Here is a 22,411-nt window from a genome sequence, read left to right on the forward strand (position 1 = left end):
GATACATAAACACGTGCATATATAAATTACTCACATATATATGTATACTATTGGACGTTCAAAAATACATATATGAAATATACATGCACACTAAGATGAAATCCATGCCAATACATATTAGCAATGAATGCATAGGCTATACACTTGTGAATAACTTGCCTACAGTATATACAATGACGCATGCATACACCAGACACTTGCTTAAACGTATAAACTCGATCCGTGCATAGACCTACAACACCACACACACACACACACACACACATATATAGGCTGCATTTACACTGCAGCTCTTGATGCCAAAATCCGACTATCTCCGATTTTTTGGACGACCCGCTTACATCATCTTTTAAAAGTGACCCGTATCCGATTTTTGCATTTACACTATACACTGCTTAAACTACCAAACATAGACGTTCTGACCCAGAAAAGGAAGTAAAACAGCACGAAATACAATGGATGCAGATGCAAATAAAATTATACAGTGTTTTGCTTTCCACAATATTTGAAAAATTAACAAAAAAATCAGCAAAACATTGGTCTCCTATGGTAGAGATAAAAGAGGATAGACCTTGTTGCAGTCTGGGCGAATTTCGCGCCTGTAATAAGTCACGTGATCTCAGTTGACGTCACTTTTTTAATGAATGACAACATATGAATGAGGCCTGAATCCGATCTGAGAAAATCGGAATCCATGCGTTTTTTTTCCTGCATACTCAGAGAAACATTGCTCTACAATGTCATGTGTGAATGCAGGATTAGACTTAACTTCGCCCTCTGTCGTGGAGAACCACAAGTTGTTGTGATAAATAATATACACATGATTTGAGTAAATAGATGATTTTTATTACCATCATTACAGGAAATTCACTGCATTAATATTGTCATATTTTGAAAATACAAACTCTTAAAATGGTTATTAAAAATAAAGACTTATAATCTTGAGTGGTTGTAGGCCTACTCCTTATACTAATTTAAGGCTTTTCTTCTTCAGTAACCCTTGCTTTTGAACCACTGGGCTCTGGCGACAACATCATTGGAGTAGTCTTTTCCAGTGGTCCTGGCATCGATATTCTCATATGAACTGACGGTACTCACACCTGCATTGTAGGCTGATATTCCCCCTGAAACAGAAATTTTAATACAACTGAGACATCTTCTATATGCCTTTATCTATCTTTTTTTATGTTTTGTGCTATTTTTATTATTGTACATGTTATTGTAAACCCACCTTTAAAGCATTGCTCTTGGGACCACATGGGAAATTTTGCCTTAATTTCTTTTATGAAGCTAATGAGTATCTCTGTAGCTTGTGTGATATGCTCCTCACTGTCCCATGCAACGCGTGGATCTAGAGTGTGGAAGCGCCTGTCAATCTAAAAGAAACACCATCAAAGAGGAGAATAATTAGACATTTTCAAAAATGTTTAAGGTACCATACTTATTTTTGCATACTTTTAACTTCTTGTTTTGCATGATGCATCTGTGACAATTTCTAAATAGGAGTCAGCTTGAATTTAAATCAAATCAAATCAAATCACTTTTAGTGTCATCACAGTGCAGAAACAATTTCTGTACAGTATAGACAGTACTATTACATACCTACAGACTTATACAGATGGCAATGTGCAATATACTCATATACTCAGTAAATGCAGTGTACTATTAGTCATACTTACAGTTAACAATTACAACATTATACACAGTATGTACAAATTGTACATTATGTACACATATATACACAAAATAATATGCAAAGGTGCAGCAGATTATACATAAACTGGATACGCAAAAAAAAAAAAAAAAAAAAAATGCCATGGATATGCATTGGATGGTATCCAGTGGTAGCAGATAGATTATTGTATTAAGTGCAGTATGTACGTATAGTCCAGTACTGAACTGTGCTGGAGTTGAAGTGCAGTGCGTGGCATACTGTATAGTGGAAGTATGCTGTAGGGCTGGGTTACTCAAGTTCATAAGGCCAAGGGGGCCACATTTATACCACATAAAATACAAAGGGCCACAAATTACAATTTGCATCATAAGACTGTTCAATCATAGACAAAAAACCTTGCTTGTCCTTGTTATATTAAAAAAAAAATAATAATAAATAAATAATAATATATATATATATATATATATATATATATATATACTGAACATGAAAATAATGATACTGATTTTTTTTTTTTTTTTTTTTTTTTTTTTAATCTGGAACTATGGAATGGATTAACTATATGAAAAAATGCATTCCCTCTGAACAAAGTCAATGTTCAAACCCAAACAATGAGCAAATATAGTTCACAAGCCTTGATAAAAAGAAGTCCTTATTCCTAGTGGGAAATATGAGTCTGTATTCTTTTCACAAGCAGTTTCAGGTCTGCCTGTTTTTCACTTGTAGCTGCTCTAAGATAGTCTGTCATATGTCTGTCATCTAGACGAGAACATTGCTTTGATTTTATTATTTCCTTGCAGAGAAAGCACTTTCACAGACATATGTAGATCCAAAGCAGGTAAGGATTTTAACAGCACAGTGGATTTATGCAGTGTATGTGTCTTTCACAACACACTTGGTCCAGAATGCATCAGTGCCCTCTTCCTCACGTCTTTCTTTGAGGATGCTGTTGTGCTGCAGCTTTATGAATTGCTCCTCAAATGCTGCCTTTTCCACACTGTTCTGATGTGAATGCAACAGCCTGTACTGTATGTACAGGTCCAGTTTTGCTTCAAATGCAGCCACATCATTCTGCATCATCGGAAAGTTTACGATTGAGTGCATGTAGATGTCATGTAACATAAGGTAAAAAGCTGCATTGTTATTGAATGTTTTGTTTTCAAAGGTTGTCAATAAATTATGTCTGCCCTTCTCTTGCTAAAATATGCACACAACTGAAATTAATTCCATGAAGCGATCAAGGAAGTTTTTGCAACTATATGCCATTTGACCTCTGCATGTATTGCCAAGTAAGAGTATGCACTTTCAAACTCATTGATCAGGGAACGGAACTGACTGTGTTTCAGAGCATGTGCAAGGATAAAATTTACTATTCGTGGCACAGTGTCCATTGTCTTTTTAAGCTCTCCACATTTAAGCTAGCTGCACAATTGCTCCTGATGCAGAATGCAGTGGTTTGTCCCTTTAATGGAAGCAAGGTCAACATTTGCTCTACAAACTTTTCCCCTTTAAGCAAACGCACCCACACTGCTAGCTGAGCGACATCTTTGCTGTCAGTAGACTCGTCCAGTACTAAACTGAAATGTTCTGAACCACCAATATCTTTTAGAAATTGTTAAAAAAGGTCATCTGAAATCAGTTCTATTCGTCTGGTCAATGTTGATTAAGTCAACTGTAGCTTTGAGATTCGTCTAATAATGTCGTCCTAGTTCTTAAAATCCAAAAACAATGATTCAGGAGTCCTTCCTGAGGGCAAAAGAGAGAGCAGCCTGTAGGATTGGTGGCTGGAGTCACTGGTGATCCTCTGGGCTTTCCTTATACACCGCCTGGTGTAGATGTCCTGTAGGGAGGGAAGCTCAACTCCAACAATGTTGTGGGCAGTTCACAAAACCCCTTTTCAGAGCAGCAGTTGCCAGCAGTGCTGTTTCCAAAAGCAGGCAGTGATGTAGTCAGTCAGGATGCTCTCCTCAGTGCAGATGTAGAATGTTCTGAGGATGCTGCAGCTCATTACAAACTTCCTCAGCCATCTCAGGAAAAAGAGGTGTTGATGTGCCTTCTTCATCACTGCATCTGTGTGCGTGGATCATGTGAGATCCTCACTGAAGTGAACGCAGAGGATTTTAAAACTGTATACCCGCTCCACAGGTGTCTTGTCGATGGTGATGGATCTATATTCTCTGCTCTGTCTCATGAAATCCACCACCAGCTCCTTGGTCTTGTCAATGCTGAGTGAGCGGTGGTTCTCATGACACCATCAAGTCAGGGTGCTCATCTCCTCTCTGTAGGCTGTCTCATAGCTGTCAGTGATCAGGCCTATCACCGTTGTGTCATCAGTAAATTTGACAATGACATTGTGTCACGGTTCGCAGATCTGTTTGCTCATTCTGTGTCACTGCTCTGATTGGCCAACAGCGTCAGCTGCTGACGAGCAATCAGATCAGCGAAAGGTGCGTCTTGTGTCTGTGGGCCTACTTATAGTCCTGTGTTTGTCTTGTCTAGTGTCAGATGGTTTGTTACTGTTCTCTGTCATTTTCGCTCCTTGCAGTGCCGTCTAGTCCAGTTTGTTGGAGTTTCCTGCCGTTGTGCTAGTGCTTACTAGGATTACAAGGATTTACGGGTTTGAGTTGGCATGTTCGCCTTCGCGGTTTCCTGTTTCGGTTCCTGTCTTCGAGGTTATGCCCACTGCAGTCACTGTGCTGCCAAGGAATAACTGCTGACTTAGAGACTTGTTCCTACCATCTGGCCTCTTTGCTCTCTTGAACAGTCAAATGAAGACTTTGTTCATTCGCAACTGAATCCAGTGTTTGTTTGCCCTGATATAACAATCTGACCATCATGGATCCAGCGAATGTAAACGAGGTATGAACGATCCTGAAGAAGAACAAAATTCGATTTGATCGTCAGGATGTGGCTACTGGTCAAGCAGTTCAGGCCTTGGTAGCACAGGTCTCAGATCTCACCACCCAGATACAACAGCTGAGAGTCAAGCCTGTCTACGTGCCCACTGTGCCTACATCACCCACCAGCTGACCTACCAGCAACACGGAACCCCGACTGTCACCGCCTGCTGCCTATTCGGGTGAGCCCAAACTCTGTCATGCATTTCTGACTCAATGTAAACTGTTCTTCCCTCTGCAGCCCTCATCATTTCCCACAGAGGAATCCAAGGTTGCACTTGTCATCACGCTGCTATCAGGTAACTAAGAGTTGTGCCTCCTCAGAAATCACACCTACAGCCTCTAAGCTCCATCCGGGGGCACACCCTCTGCCTGCGAGAGGAGATCTCTCCTGACGGGAACCTCCCATGGAGTGGCGTCAAAAAGAGAAATCAGGCCCAGGAACCATACCCGGCCCAGCCAGAACAGGGCTACTAACAGCAGCCGGACTCCGTCCTGGCGCACTCTCTCCAGAACTCTCGGGAGCAGAGCATTCAGTGGAAAAATGTACAGATGAAGCCTCAGCCACATCTGTACCATGGCGTCAAGCCCCAGTGGAGCTGGATGAGTCAGAGGAAGCCAGAGGGGACAGTGCAGTGTCTCTCGAGTCGCAAACAGATCCAACCGAGTCTGGCCTAGCTCTCCAACTCTGCTTCATCACCTCAGTGTGAAGCCGCCATTCCCCGGGCCTCGGCCCCTGCCTCAACAGGATGTCTGCTCCCATATTAAGATGCCCAGGAATGTGAACTGCTCTGAGCGAGAGGAATTCGTCCTGGGCCCACACAAGGATCTGGTACACTAGTTTGTATAAATGGCATGAGTGCAGACCTCCTTGGTGGTTGATGTAAGAGACCACCGCTGTCTTGTCGGTGCGCACAAACACATGGTGACCTCTTAGGTCTGGGAGAAAATAACAAAGTCCACGAAGCACAGCCAGCATCTCCAGGCAGTTGATGTGCCATGTCCGATGGCGACCACTCCACAGACCGCGGACAGGGTGGCCACTCATGACCGCACCCCAGCTGGTGAGGGACGCGTCCATCGCTAGCATCACGCAGTGACAAGGAGCTCCCAGCACGGGCCCTGAGACAAGAACCAAGACTCGATCCGAGCAGGTGACATACGTGCCTGCATTGTGTTCGAATCCTACACCACACCCAGATTAGAAAGACAGGCAGTGCGTCGCACCCTCTCGTCGGGGAGAAAGTACCGCAAACGCGGGCTTCCGAACCCTGGAGAGCGGGCGCCGGATCTGGTGATTAAGAAAGAAGATAAGGACTTGCCCGTCTTACATTCCTTCCAGCAGATCTGAAAGCGAATCCCGTGAGCACAACCACTGCTCCACCTTGACGAAAGCGGGGCTGGCACCGCGAGAAACACCAGTGAAGGATCCCTCCTCAAAGAGAGCCTTCTGAGAGTGGAGCAAAATGCTCGCATCACAGCCATCAACTCCCTCGAGAGCTGACACTGCGCGCTTCACTCTCAAGCAGACAACACACGAGCTGCGTGTGTCCCTACCTCTTTTTTTTTTTTTTGGCAGGGAAAACACACAGCCTGAATGCTTCCTGCTCTCGCCCAAAACTTCTCTTGATTGAAGCTTTGACAATGGAGTTTATCAGTAGACAAACGACACTAAATAAGACTCACAAACAGATAGCGACTGACACACAAAGAGAGCGCTTGCTGAAAACAGAAGGCTGATTACCGGCTTCGTGCTTTTACCGCTCATGCTTTTATGCTTCCTGGTCTCTGATGTCACTCGCCTATGATGCCTCGCCCTTCCATTTGACTGATTATACACGATATTCAGAGACATCATGCTGGACGCATTCCCCATTCATTCTTGACGCAACTCGAGTTCCTGAAGAGGAACTCCTGATTTACACAGACTTAAATTATGCCAAAAATATGAGTTTGCCAAAATGAACAAGAAGTCTGTCAAGCACCAACACCAGGCCCATGCATGCAACATTACAAGTAAGCACTATCTCATCATCTACTTTAAGGTGTAAGGTTACTCAAACCGACCGAGTCCTGACAGGCCCTTGCCAAAACAGATGCATTGCACGGTGAGCTATGGTCTCAATCATGACCCACCCACCTTCCCATGGCTTGACAGTCATAACCCGCAAGACACCAACTTTCACCTCCATGGTACCCATCTTGAAGCCCTGGCACTAACCTAACAACTATCCACAAATGGCATTGCTTAAAGGTGCCATCTGTAATGTTTGGCAAAGAAAATCAAGTCATACTCCACATTCCATACCAGATGGGGGCAGTATGCCTCAATAAAGTGAATTGGTCTACTCTAGAGTAACAAACGAGAAACGGCATAGTCTCTATGCTCCGCCCCTACTTTCACAACAACACTACAGCCATAGCTGAAGCCTAACTGTGCGTTCACACCGCCAGCGTCTAGAGCGTCAAAAATCGCTCTTGCCGCTGTGCTCACGACGCTGCAGAAAGATTTGTGAGCGCTCAGACGCTCTAACGTAGATCGAATGCTTATTTTGTATTTAAAGCGGCCGCAAAGCAAACAAGCTTGTTGATCTCATGCAGACTAACCACAATGAGTTATAACCTCATTAAATATTGTTTTGGACGAAATATTAGGATCCTTTACTTAAAATGAACAATCTCAGACACCTTGGTCCACGTATCACTTTTAATTAATTTTTTTATGTCCCTGTAGGCAAGTCCTTTATTCTGCTGGAGAACTAATGTGCCAACTCTCAAGCATTCACCGTGAGACACACGCAATTGACTCTTTTCACACGCTTTCACACCACACATCAATTTTTTCATGCACAGAAAAACCACGAAGCAAAGAGGACACGGAGACCAACAGACTAGACAGAGCAGGTTAGTTATGATACATAGGGCTGTGCAAAAAATCGAATGCGATTTCCATGCACCTCTCATCAGTAAAGACGCTCCTGTAATTAGAAGTATATCTCCAGCCTGTGCGTTCAGATCAGGGTTGCCAGGTTCACACAACAAATCCTGCCCAGTTGCTTCTTAAAACTAGTCCAAAACTAGCCCAATCGCGTTTCCGGGAGGTTCCCCGATAAAACTTGCTTCCCGGGGTTAAAATATAAATTTTGGGGAAGGGTTTCCCTGGTAAAATTAGCATTTTAGGGGCTAAATATCACGTTATTGGTATTGGGATTGCTTCAAACCGCGGACATGAAAAACAACCGCAGACTTGGCAACACTGGTTCAGGTGGAGCGGCAGTTACTGCACAGAGCCTTAGTCTACCGACAACTAACACAAAATCGCTTTCAAAATCGACAAAGAATCGCCTGCGATTTTAACATCGATGTTGTGTAGATTGTCAGTGAATTACGGCTCTGTGTAGTAAATGCCAACCAGTGTTGCCAAGTCTGTGGTGGTTGTTTTTCATGTCCGCTGGTCACAGCGACCCCAATACAAATAACGTGATATTTAGCCCCTAAAATGCAAATTATATCAAGGCAACCCTGCTAAAAAACCTATATTTTAACCCCGGGAAGCAATGTTTTATTGGGGAACCTTCTGTAAGCGAGATTGGGCTAGTTTTGAGAAGCAACTGGGCAGGATTTGTTGTGAAAACCTTGCAATCCTGATCTGAACACACGTGCTGGAGATATACTCCTAATTACAGGAGCGTCTTTACTGATGAGATGTACATGAGTAAAGACATGCACAGCCCTATATACTAAAATGGGTAACGTTAAGTTATAGCTAGCTAATTATCAAACGCAGCTACGGTTAGCCATCGTTAACATTAGCACGTTTATCGAACAGCCTTCGATACATTTCTATGTTATAACTTCCCGAAAACAAATACACAAACATATAAAACAAACTTCTAGCGAAATACTAACAGCATCTAACTTGCAAGTTCGGAGTCGAACCTCATTTCTTTCAGGTCCATCAGTTGTCTCCAGCGATTAAAAGCAGTGCCGATTATTACTCTGGTATTCTTATCGGATTTGATTTGTGATTCCGAGCGCGGTTGTATCCCTGTAGCGGGTGTTGGTCTCTTGCCAAGGGCTTCAGCTATCCTTCCGCTCTCATCTCTGAACTGAAAGTAGTGGGCTGTACTTTCCACACGATTGACATCAGGTTCAAGTACACGCCCACCGGCCCTGCGAGTTAATGTGTATTGTAGGTTGGCTCGTGGTTATGTTGCCCGCATACCGCCTCCCATGGCCGAAACTGGTATTACAACACCTGTCGGGCCGGGGCTAGTAATGCTAATGCTAATTAAGGTTGATATCTCTGCAGCACTATAACTTGACATTTTTTTAATAACATCATCGCCCTTATTTCTTCTCATTCTTTTGATGCGTGTACGTCATGTTATGGATATTTTTACCTCAATTTCTGCATATGGCACCTTTAAATGCAAACCTCTGACACCACAATAAAACTATTCTTTGCCAACTACCTAACCCCTCCAACCACCCTATCACATTTGCACGATGTCAAATACATGTTGCTTGTGATGAACAACAATTTATAATATGTCACTGATGACCAAACTGTGCCAAAGCTTGTGGTTCCACAATGACGGGGGGGGGGGGGGTAATGTATGCCAAACAATGCACCCTGTGCTGATTACCACATTACTAGAGACTACAGCTATAATCAGGCCTTAAAAATTAGGCCCAACAGGACCCGAGCCCAACCGATTTCAGCCCGAGCCCGACAAGTACATTTTGATTGACAGTTTTTTAAAAGTCTGAACTCATTTACAGCCTGACATTATTCAAATATGGGCAGGCACACAGCTCTTTTGCCTTTTGTCAAGAATGAGTCATTTATACATGTTTTAACATAATTTATTCATGACTAACGTAGCTATAGGCCACTTGGAAGTTGGAACCAAATAAAATAAGTCATCTGTAACATCGTAACATCTGAGCACTCTAAATAGGCCTAGGCATAGGCTCATTTAGCTTATAAATAGGCCAACGCACCAATTAAAACGAGTCTTTCTTAAAAAATTAAATTAAGATAAATTCTGGGTATTTGGCAATAATGAAACTAAGATGAAGTCTCCGCCGGATTTGCTTCACATATAGCAGCTGAAATTTAATAAAAGAATAATACAAACATTAGCCTATATACTCTGTCTACATTATGCATTTAAGACTCAATTAAAATGAGTTATAAATTGAAAAACCTTTAATCACCAAGATTAGGCTAGGCCTACATGTTTTTGTGGAGGAAAATTATTGAATCCACTGTAGATTGCTTCAGCATGCTCCTGCGCTCACTGATGGTGCAACCAGCAATATAACCCACTGGCTCATTATTTTCATTATAAACATAGTCAAAACTTTTACAAACCTCAGACTTTGTTTAGTTGCTGGTGCAACCAAAATGTAATCGCCAGAGGCAAGCCTCCGTTCACCTACTGAGCATCTATTTTCTCATCTTACTCGTGCTAATCGAAACACATCACATGACCGCTCATTTACCTCGCAAACCGGAGTGCAAACCCGAGCTGGAAGACCACCTGAAAAAAAAGCCAAGAAGGGTGGAGCCCTCTTCAGCATCACCAGTACTGAGCAGAACAGAGTCCCCCATGCAAGAATTGCTACACAATGGAAGAAGTGAATGGCCAGCCTCATCACAGAACTTCCTTTCTAACAAAATAAGAAAGACAACCTTGCCTACTCCCTGGGAGGTCCATCCTGCTACATGTAGACCCTCAGCAAAGCAAGATGGCATTTCTCCTGAATCTACCCATCCTTGAATCCACCAGTTTTTCAGACTCAAAGACATTATCGATCAGGATACAGACACCAGTTATGGTAGCCTACCACAAAAGTAACCCACAGTTATACCTGGCCCCAAATCTGCGTATGTATACCCTAATCAAAGACATTCATTATCTTTGCCCCAGCAGGCCCTTCCTCCGAGACAACACTGAAGGAATCCGCAGGTTACAACCCATGCAAAGAGAGACACTCTGCCACTCTGCTGAGGCAAAGCCTCCCACACAAGTCACAGAAATGCAAGCAGAGATTGTGGGAAATCAGTGGCTTGGCAACATGCATATCCGTATCACCACACTGACCTATGACCAGTATGACACTGTTATTCTTGGTATCAAAATGATCTGCTCTTTATTCCTCAAACGATGATGTATTCTATGTGACCGTGACATATATCATACTATTTGTACCATATTTTGGGTAAAACTACACCAGGTAATCAGGACAGTCATAAAGCATGCAAATCGGGTGTCACTGGGACAACTAAATACTTTCCCTTGAAACTATACGCTTTGTTACTGGTCAATCAAACCAAAATGAATGTTACAGGGAAACCAGATAAAACCTACTCCACACCAAAAAAGTGTCTTCTCTTAACCTGCGGTTCCCTGGAGACACCTATCATCTTGGAAACCTTGTGACTCCCCTTCCGGGGGAGTCCGTTCTTCTGGCAGTTTTCAGCAACTTTGTTGATCCACTTTGGAGCAGTCAACCCATCGATGAAATGAAAAAGCTTTTACTCCTAACTGGTATCTACGCATTACACATGCACCAGGACACTTTACACATTTTACGCTTCTAGGCTTTGACTCCTTTTAATTAAGGTGATGTGATTCTTTGATGATTCTTAACACTTTGTGATTAGCTGATGAGTAAATACTACTTTTATGTGCTGCTGTCTTGTGTGTGAACGTGTCACACTGTCTGGTCTCTGTTTCCCTGAGTCTCCACCAGTGGTCTCACTTCCCCATAAGCACCTCACCGTAGGCACTACAATTCCCACAAAGCCTTGTCCCTTCATCACAGTAATTGCACTCCTGTTAATTGCACTCAGGTGTCTTCACTTGATCGTCATTACCCTGCCTATATTAACCGGTCTTTTTCCGTTGACTAGATGGAGTCCTTTCATTCCGTCACCCAGTTTCCTCGCCTTCCGAGTTTCCTCGTCTTCTGATCTTCCTGTTCCCATTCTTGCTCCTTCCCTGTTTGTTTATTGTTGGATGGATTTATGGTTTTGACCCCTGCTTGTTGGATGCTGATTTGGATTACCCATTAAATACCACACTGCATTTGGATCTCTTGTCTCCTGCGTTTCTCTGGGTTCCGATCATAACAGAACGCTACCTCTCTCCACAGTAATTCTATGGAGTCCCGCACATGACATGTAGGAAAAAATTGTAGGCTAAATCGTGTGCACGATTTACTCATTTGTTCCCTCACTGTACTATAACGTGCACACGATTACTATTGCGTTCCCTCGATTTACTATTTAGTTAACTGGATTTATAAATTGTGCGCATGATTTGCTAATTCGTTCCCTCGATTTGCTAAATCGTGTGCACAATTTAGCAAATTGAGGGAATGCAATAGTAATCTTGTGCACGTTTTAGTACAGTAACGAATTAGTAAATCGTGCTCAAAATTTATTTATTTTTCTTGCATGTCATGTATGCTCCGTATAATTCTCTCACGATTTGTATAGTGAAAAGCTTAATTAAAATAAACTTGAATTAAATTGAAAAATGAATTGATCTAAACAGTCCTGTGGTATTGCGTCCGATTGGTCCGACAAGAATTTAGTTGTCCTGAGGTGCTTTCCATTTCAGTTTCTGCTTATAAGCAGGCAGGAGCAGAACTGATTATTTTCAATACCTGATTATTATTATTATTATTATTATTATTATTATTATTATTATTATTGTTATTATTATTATTATTATATTTTGAACCAGAGTAGACCTGTCCATCTAACCAACCTGCATGAGGCCAAATTCATAGCCATGATCAGACCATCCATTATTCAGGACGTTTCCAGCTCTGGTCTCTCTGGATATGATGGCAGCAATCACAGCTGGGTCCATCTGCTTTGCTCTGGCAACTTTGGTGATCATACTCTTGTAGTTCTTCATCCGGTCCAGATCAGTCTCAGCTAGTTTTTCGGAGGCTTTAACACCTTTTCAAGATTAAATCATTGTTATAATTGTATTACATATTGCTATATATTGCTATAATTTGAATGCAGTCATGCTTTCTCACCATCTACGTTTAATCTGTCTTGATTAGCTGTTTCCTGTGATGCACCGGTGGTGTCTGTTTTCATGATGTTTCCATAAATGCATGCTAGAAAAAACATGGAAAATAAACATGGAAGTTAGTAAATTATTGTCTACAGAATATTTATACAGCATTAAACTATCACATATTACTCCTAATTTTTCCAGATAATATCATAGAAAAGTCAGCACCTGATGTATTAAGTTATATAACTTAATATATAACTTACCCATGATGTTTACTTGGGACTACTGTGAAAGAGCAATTCTGAATGATGAGCCTTCAGAATCAGGACCTGATTATACAAAATACGATCACAGTGGTTTCTTTTTGTTTTTCACAGAAGTTCTTCCAACTATAGTGTGGAGAAATAAGTAACCACTTTTGATGAATATAAAAAAAATGTGAAATCTAAGTACGTGTACCAGTGTAAATGCATACCATATTTAAACTTTTCTGATCAAATGGTTATAGGACTTTTAGTTATGGGCCCCAATAGCCAAAATTTGATAAAAACTGACAGAATTTGAATCTCTGAATAGAAGTAGCCTACTCTTCCCTCTATATATTTTATTTGAAACAAGCAGAGGTGTCAAGTAACGAAGTACAAATACTTCGTTACTGTACTTAAGTAGAAATTTGGGGTATCTATACTTTACTTGAGTAATTATTTTTCTGCCGACTTTTTACTTCTACTCCTTACATTTTCACGCAAGTATCTGTACTTTCTACTCCTTACATTTAAAAAAATAGCTTCGTTACTGCTATTTCATTCCGGATTGTTATTGTTCAGAGAGAGAGAAAGAAAAAAAACCTATCCAGATAAATCGCGCCATCAGGATTGAGTGAATTTGATTGTGGTTGGATGAGAAGTATACACATATACCATTCCGACACGCTATTGGTCCATACGCGATCCATCACACCTGCACATGACACAAATCAAATCACACTGCATAGACAGTTTTGGGTTCGTTTATCAAAAAATATATTTCTTAAAAGTAGGTTGGAACCAGTAGTATCAGATCGCCTCAGAGTCAGTCCGCTTAAATTTCAAATGAAACCGGCGTCAGTCCGGTCTCCTCCCGTCTTTCAGCGCGCTCTTCAATCCGCGGACCGCGGTGGAGCAGCGCGAGCTCAAACAGAGACAGAGGACACAAGGTGTGTGTTTACCGATAGATTGTTAGAATATCTGTATCTGTGAAGTTCTTTGTCATAAATACAGTTTACAAAAGGTCACGATCAGTCGGTTTCTCATCTAGTGTAAAGTTTTCGCTTGTCACCGCTAATCACGAAACAGCTGTTTCCTTACACTTATTTAAATATACTTCATTTAATCATACGTACATACACTGCTGTGCAAAAGTCTTAGGCAGTATTTTCACTTAAAAGAATGGTGTTCGGCCAGTTATTTATATATTTTGCTGTAGAGTGTCAGTATAAAATATCAGTTTACATTTCCAAACATTCATTTTGCCATCGTCAAACTGCTTGTGCATTCAAAATCGCACTAGATTATTATTAAAATTAATGGCAAACTACTGTCCTACTGACACATTGCAGCAAAAGATATAAATAACTGGCTTAAAACCCTTTTTTGGGGTGAAAACACTATTCTTTCTTTTCCATAAGACTTTTGCACAGTACTGTATTTTAAAAACGAGATTGTTGCTACTTTATAAAGAATGAGCATACAGTCATTCACAGAACTGATTTAAGACAGTGACAGACAGCACTCATCTTAACTAAATATCAGAGTGAGTGAAAGAGATACAGTAGAAACATTATGTGTACTTTTGTATTAAATAATGACCCAGATTGTGAAATACATTTATTAGCCTTAGATTAAGGGAAGCACAACTTGGGAAATGCACTGATAAAAACAACTTGTAGGATTTACTTGATAAAATCATTGTAACAATTTGCACTCAATTTTTCTTAGTAAATTTTACTGCTGTAATATCAAGTACAACTTACTTGCCAGTATCAAGTGAAATTTACTTAACTCTAAATGTAACATTTGTGAAGACATTAAGTAAATGTTACTTAATTATATTTAACTTAGCAGGTTCTATTTATTAAAAGTAATTAAGTAAATTTAATTTTAAAATGTGAAAATATCAAGTAAATTTTATAAATCTGTTATATTTACTGTTATGAATTAATTAAGTAGATTTTAGACTGTCCATTTAACATTTTGAATTACTTAGTTTAATGAATTTTTATTACTCACTATTATTATGTAACTGTTACATAATTTGTTTCAGTGTTACCAAATAAATGTAGTTATTTTCTCTGCATCAAATACTTTTCTCACAAATCACAAATAAATTCAATAAAGTTTAACAGTTTATTATGTCAACATTCACATATTCACATCAACTGATAAGTATTTAAGGTACATTCAGTAACCTCTCGGATCATTTACAATAAGAATTAACCAACAATTTCCCCTAAAGAAAAGGAAAATCCATTTTACTCCATCCAACACATATCTGGGATTATATTTTCTCAAATAGGTGAAGGGATAGTTCACACAAAAATCTAAATTTATGTAATTAATAACTCACCCTCATGTCATTCCAAACAAGTCCAAACCGTTTATTATGGGAACACAGTTTAAGATATTTTAGATCTAGTCCGAGAGCTCTCGGTCCCTCCATTGAAGCTGTGTGTACGGTCTACTGTCCATGTCCAGAAAGGTAAGAAAAACATCATCAAAGTAGTCCATGTGACATCAGAGGGTCAGTTAGAATATTTTGAAGCATCGAAAATACATTTTGGTCCAAAAATAGCAAAAACTACCACTTTATTTAGCATTGTCTTCTCTTCCGTGTCTGTTGTGTGAGAGAGTTCAAAACAAAGCAGTTTGTGATATCCGGTTCGCGAACGAATCATTCGATGTAACTGGATCTTTTTGAACCAGTTCACCAAATCGAACTGAATCGTTTTAAACGGTTCGCGTCTCCAAAATGCATTAATCCACAAATGACTTAAGCTGTTCACTTTTTTAATGTGGCTGACACTCCCTCTGAGTTAAAACAAACCAATATCCCGGAGTAATTCATTGACTCAAACAGTACACTGACTGAACTGCTGTGAAGAGAGAACTGAAGATGAACACCAAGCCAAGCTAGATAACGAACAGAAGACTGACTCATCAGTTAACAGTTTAAGTCATTTGATTTCATTTGGATTAATGTGTATTGGAGATGTGAACCATTTCAAACGATTCAGTTCGATTTGGTGAACTGGTTCAAAAAGATCCAGTTACATCGAATTGATTCGTTCGCGAACCGGATATCACAAACTGCTTTGTTTTGAACTCTCTCAAAACAGACACGGAAGAGAAGACAATGATGAATAAAGTCCTAGTCTGAGAGCGGACTAAATCTAAAATATTTTAAACTGTGTTCTGAAGATAAATGGAGGTCTTACAGGTTTGGAACATCATGAGGGTAAGTTATTAATGACCTAATTTTGATTTTTGGGTGAACTAACCCTTTAATGCAATAACAACATTCAAACCGATACTAAGTGCTCCTTATGCTCTTAAAACCTTAACACATTAAAACATTTCAAGAAGTAAAAATTAGTCAAGATTTTGTAAAAAATATTTGAACTGGAGATGTAACTTGGAGTCTACCAACAGCTTCGATTGTACAGCATGTACCATGTTGATAGCATTTAAGAGAGCAACTTCAACTATAAAGATTGCAATTTTGGGGACATCTTAACACCATCCAGGTCCAGGAAATGTTTCTGGAACACCTCAAAGGTGTAGCACAGTGTTGGGGGGTATGCCAGGTTGAGGGCATAAATAAGCCCCATCAGCAGTGTGCAAGCTTTAGCAGTACTGCCGCATGATGGACACATCGACTGGATCATCTTGATCAGCACCATGGATGACCAGTATCTTAAGGGTGTGTTCAGCGGCATCACTACAAGTGTCCTCCTGCATACAGTTTATAAAAAAGAAAGAACACAATTCTATTGAGACACAAATACAAAAGAGATTAATTATCAATGCAGAACGAACATGCTCGCTAAAAATTACTTAACATAACTCACATTGTTAAATTCAGTATAATGTGTTTTACCTTGAGTCAACATAAGTAAAAAAGTTAGTAGAAAATTGCGCAAGACAGATGCAATTCACAGATTGTACCCATAAAATGAATGTTGTGCGAAACCATACATTGTGTGGCTCTGTACCTTTACAGTGCCAGGAAACCCTTTTTAATATCCAGACTACGTTTAAGTTGTGACTGCACATAATTTGGACAATTGCTGAGTGGAAAATCTTCATGTTTGTGTCTTACTTTTTCACTTGCGCTTAAAAATGATTTTTATGATAAAAAAAAAAAATCATGCTTTACCAGGCAATCTTCAAAAAGCTCTTCTTCTTTCTCACTGAGGTACAGGATAAGGCTGCGGATGACAGTTTCACGTCTGCTTTGGTACTGTGAACAGATTGATAATGTGTCAATACTGTGTGAATTACAAGCAGGAGGAGCTGTTCTGCATATATACCTGCATGCAGTTTGTCTTGTGTGCAGTATTCTGCAGATTTTAACAAGTTAAATTTAAGTTTTTAAAAATAAAATTTTATATATATATATATTCCGATCCATTACAGTTTTATGACCTGTCAAAAACATGCATTTACTTATCTATTTGTCACATTTTTATATATTTGTTAGACATTTTTTGAAAAGATTCCTTGGTGTGTGAGTTTGAGAAATAAGAACAGCAATATTATAGTATTATTACAAATATTTGAATGTTGCCGTGTCAGACCAGATAGATATCGCACGCACTCCTGTACTGTTCTTTTACCTGTTGAGAGAAACTAATTGTGTCATTGAGATCTCATTTACATTTTGTTTTAATTGCTTTTAATACAGCAATTAACTTGTTACGAGTTTGTGCCTGAAAATGAATTGGCATGGCAACGAGGCGTAGACGCTTGCCGCCCATTGCGTTCAAAGATAACGGTTCTTGCTTCATCTCCTAGACGGAGATTCACATGGATGAAGCTACTGATGCTAACCTCCCTCTCTTAAGCCGTGAAAGGCTGTGGTCTAACGTTAGGATTTGATGACCGTACCTTTATACCGCTAGCTTATTAAAATAAAATGACTGAATTCATACAAGCACTTGCTGCTACACATCAATGTTTAACGTAATTAGTAGCGAAGTTCACCTGCCATGGTAACGTTACTGCATTTTTCCAAACGTTCCTTCTTTGATGCAGACTTTGAAAAGCTAACGTTACTTGCTGCGAAATTTTCAGTGGATTTAAAATGACTAACGTTAACGTTAAACACTTTTAAATAAGCCTAACATTAGATAGGACACACACAGGCAGTCAGCACGTTAATGTTACGTTACATCGATTTCCTTACATAACGCATGACAGTTTGAATTTAATCACGGCCAGCTAACATTAAATTACTCTGAAGTTAACCAGACTTGGTGACTTTTTCTACAAGAACGCGGCTAATTTAGTTTTGACTAACCATTAGTCTCAACTTTATAGAAGTGGATAATGGCGTGATTAAAACTTACGTTCAGATAATTTTGAACCGTAACGTCTATGCAATAATCAAACCATGAAAATGAACACATAGTTGTTATCACAAATCTAAAGTAGAAAAGTCAAAACTTACCGAAGATAAGTCAGCCAAAAGTGACCGCCCAAACCAAACCAACCGTCTCTGCCACTGCCAGAAGGATCTTGTTTAAAAAAAAAAAAAAAAAAAAAAAAAAGCGCGCGGATTCAAACGCACTTAGCTTTTCAGATTAACATTTACTTAGTATTTTTAGGTGAATGTGCTGTGACCATAAAACATTAAATAGTACTTGTAAATATATAATACAATTTACTCTTTCTTCTCAGTTATGTTATTACATGAATAAATAGTGTAATTTTTACTTAAGATATTATAGTTCCAACTTAATCTTGATTTTACAATGTATAAATTACATTAATTAATGTAATAGATTTTACCACACCACAAAGTCATTATTTTCAGTGTGAGAGCATCCAAGGTGAAAGCTATGGATTTATTTTAAATATTTGTAATGTTCTTTAATGTTATCCATAGTTTTTTTTTGTAGTTCTTGTTTTTTTTAAAGTATCGGTTCAAGCACGTTGAGGCGCCAGTACCATTTTAAAAGTATCGAAAAGGCACTGGACCCTACTTAAAAGTTATTATTTATTTCTCACTACTGGCTCATTTGCCAAATGGGTGCTTTCTCTTCGTCCTCCACAAATTAAGCTACTGTAGGTAGTTGGGTAGTGAGACGTTTTAATAAATTATCGTTTGCGATTAATGACGCAAATGACAATGTTGTGATATCTAGGCTATAGAGCATCACAGTCCCACCCACAGCTGGTGCCGGAACTAAAAATTCAATGCAATTTCTGCATTGACATTTGGGGTATAAGCCATTAAAACGTAACCATACATGGTAGACTTAAAACCAGCTACGGCTGTACTAAGCGACAGTATATGCTCATATAAATGTAAAAAGATCATGGGGCACTAACCTTGTTTTGATCTAAATGCCTTTTATTCGCGATGTCTTGGCTAAGTACTTCATTACCCACAATCCTGAACAATCCCACAATCCCACAGTGATGCATCTGATTGGTGGAGCTCGTATAACCGTCTGGTTAAACCCCTCGAAGGTCCGTGAAGACTGAAGATCATTAATAAAAAAATAAAATAAAATAAAAACCTGTATTGCGTTTTTGCACGGTAGACTTATCAGTGCAATCATGATCTCCTTGGCTGCCATTGAGAGTTTTGCAGGGAGGTTGGTAACTTTAGTTAGCATTATCGTCCACTTTAGCTAGGCTACTGTAGCCTCCATATGAAATGAGTCATATCAAGCATTTTATAATGCCACTGTCAAAACAATATTTAGCCTAGACATACCTTTTTGTGCATTTACTGAACATTTGTGTAATGGCAACGACATGTGTTGACAACTGAGCAGTGATTGCAGTCAGATACAAAGCACTGCACCATTGCTGACGTTATCGTTAACCACTTTCACACACGCACACAATATAAAATACACAATGATAAAATAAAAATCAATACACAATACATATATAAAACACTATTTATTTACACGATTAATACTGAAAGAACTGCTATTACTGCACATTCACTATATAAAATAAAATTCACTGGAGGAAAAAGTTCGCGCGAGCGGCCGTCATCAGATTTGGATGTCGCTCAAAAGGCTCGTTGCCTCGTTCGCAGTTGTGGCTTCAGTCGAATTCAATGGGGCGCGGTGGTTTATGGGATGAGGAGTTCCTGCGCTCAAAATGAAAATATGTACACAGTCTTGTACCTTTGACTTTTTTTGGATTTTGTCTTAATTTTTTCACTTGAAATGATATGTTATATGCAGCCGTGGCTGGTTATCCTCACACATGCTCTAAAACTCTTCAGATACGGATTTTTCCAAAAGTGAATGGGAGAAATGAATGGGAAATTTACTTCCGGCACCAGAGCTCTCTCAAGCTGTGGGTGGGACTGTGAAGCTCTATATCAACTTTGTAACTCGTTACCCTCCGAACACTGGACATAGCAGACGTATGTACCGAATACAAGAAGCTATCAATCAAGAAGGTATCAGGATTATGAGTTATTTTTCATTTTTAGTTTTTGAATAATCACTTAGATTAATCATTCATTTTGACAGCACTATAATGTTTATTGTAAATAGTCAACCACACAAGAGTAATTGTTTCTTAGCCTGCACCAATGTTCTTGTCCATTCCCCTCACAGATTTCTGCAGCTAAGCTTGGATGTACATTTACATTCCATTCAAGGTTATTGATGACATGCCTCTGAAGTTTGACTTTTTGCACCATAACAATACTTATTGGCAACTAGTCATCATATCTCTAGCTCTTTAATGTATTTGCATTGTACTAAAATGAGTTCATTTTCAATGGGCATATATGTGGCTGAAACAGGTAGCCTAGTGCATCCCAAATATTTCATATTCATATTTAATATAACATTATAGTCATTATGGCCTTTAGAAAAAAAGTTTTTTTGAGGAGGTGGGGTAGTGCACAATAGGCCCTTGTGGCACGGCCCAAGCTTTTGTTCTTAATGGCATTTTTTTCCTTAAATTACTTTTACTTTTATACTTTAAGTAGTTTTTTAAACCAGTACTTTTACACTTTTACTTGAGTAAAAAGCTTGAGTTGATACTTCAACTTCTACAAAAGTCTTTTTAAACCCTAGTATCTATACTTCTACTTGAGTAATGAATGCCAATACTTTTGACACCACTGGAAACAAGTATTTTTATTTATTTATATGAGGCATTACAAACATTTTGTAATATACTGAAATTATAAATACAATATTTTCAAATAAAGAAATAATTTTATGAATTATTTTATTCTAGTCTATATGCAGAGGGTGAACCAACTAAAAAGTTTAATATAGCGTAATGTTAGTTTCACCTGTTAACTATAATCGGTTATTATCTGTGAGCCATAATAGGTTGACTTTAGTCAACAGTTTTCATCTAATTTTCACTTTATTCGACAGAACCGTTATACAGTTAGTCCACACTTTAATCTATTTTTTACTTTCACTTTATTCGAGAAAGCCCTAATGCAATTTGTACACACTTTTTATTTCCACTTTATTCAAAACAGACTTAATACAACTTGTCCAAACTTTTCATTTCATTTTATCTTTAACATTATGCGACACATCCGTAATAAACTTGATTTCGTTTATTAAGTGAAAGGCGGAAAGTGGAAAACCAAGGCCCCATGGGGCTAAAAATAGCCCACTACGCACATCATAAACCCGTTATTTTAGGGAACTACAAGAAATGGGTGTAATGCCATAAAAACAATTTTAATAGGACCGGATTTTTATTTAACAATACCACAATTGAATTAAACATTTTAATTTACTATATAACGCATTTACTTTCCACAGTTATCAGCGAATAAATTAAACTAGAGATTCAAGATTTTTATTTGTCACATAATTGTACATGGTTATATAGAGAGCATATGACCAAATGTAGTAGTCTAAAAGAGGCTACAGAAAGCGAGCAAAGAAGAACATTATGACAGTTTTGCGCGAGTTCAAGCATTCTCAGAACAGAAACTCCCCTTATAGGCATAATCAATGAAAATAGGAAATTAATCTCTTACTTACATCGTACATAGATCTGTAGCTACTCAGTCAGCGGCATTTTCACGGTGGATATTGGAGCGCATATTCAGATTCACACCCACTTTTAGGGGAAAACAAACCGCCATACAGCATCGGATCGAGGAAGTGGACAAACCTTCCAACATGCCAAAGAGTTGTTGAGTGCTTGGGCGCACCAATAATGTTGGTAAAAAAAAAAAAAAAAACTCCAATTTGAAATTCATTCCTTTGCCATGTAAAAAGAAACATCCGGACAGAAGGAAATTATAGCTGCAGGCGATACGTCGAGAAGACAGCGACAGGAGGCTGTGGGATCCTGTATATCCACACACTTATGTTTGCGGACAACTGTTCAACCGATATGAAGTTTGTTTGATATTGGATATTAGACATATATTGAGCCGCGAAAAATTTTAATAAATTATTAGTGGATGAGTGTAATTGTATAAAAATGGCATATCTGAACAGCAATGAGAACTGAACACACACCGCAGTTTATTTGTTTTAATCATCCTCAACCCTCGAGCATCAGCGTGCT

General features: G+C 39.1%; 2 protein-coding genes across 5 annotated transcripts in view; both read right to left on the minus strand.

Moving 5' to 3' along the window:
- LOC127971115 (lysozyme g-like) overlaps positions 1-21,956 on the minus strand; it is a 47,294-nt gene extending 25,338 nt beyond the window's left edge. Inside the window, exons 1-2 of one of the 3 annotated variants that reach the window (XM_052573929.1) lie at positions 21,877-21,956; positions 12,887-12,952 (exon numbers count right to left, since the gene is read on the minus strand). In XM_052573929.1, the coding sequence (XP_052429889.1) occupies positions 12,887-12,890 (4 nt within the window). In that variant the 5' untranslated portion in view covers positions 12,891-12,952; positions 21,877-21,956. Of the gene's footprint in view, positions 1-12,886; positions 13,016-21,876 lie in introns of those variants that run through there. The other 2 variants (XM_052573927.1, XM_052573928.1) reach the window with 2 other exon arrangements.
- Positions 825-21,956, minus strand: LOC127971117 (lysozyme g-like). Of its 2 annotated transcripts, XM_052573932.1 has the most exons (6): positions 21,877-21,956; positions 12,887-12,952; positions 12,640-12,723; positions 12,360-12,556; positions 1,232-1,376; positions 825-1,124 (listed from the first exon to the last, which is right to left on the minus strand). In XM_052573932.1, the coding sequence occupies exons 2-6, from the start codon at positions 12,888-12,890 to the stop codon at positions 991-993; spliced, it is 564 nt and encodes a 187-aa protein (XP_052429892.1). In that variant the 5' UTR covers positions 12,891-12,952; positions 21,877-21,956; the 3' UTR covers positions 825-990. The 2 variants fall into 2 exon arrangements, with proteins under 2 accessions (XP_052429892.1, XP_052429890.1); XM_052573930.1 differs by lacking the exon at positions 21,877-21,956 and having other exon boundaries at positions 12,887-13,012.
- Positions 21,957-22,411: the final 455 nt, after the last annotated feature.

The sequence above is a fragment of the Carassius gibelio genome, chromosome B14, assembly GCF_023724105.1.
Source record: "Carassius gibelio isolate Cgi1373 ecotype wild population from Czech Republic chromosome B14, carGib1.2-hapl.c, whole genome shotgun sequence".
NCBI lineage: Eukaryota > Metazoa > Chordata > Actinopteri > Cypriniformes > Cyprinidae > Carassius > Carassius gibelio.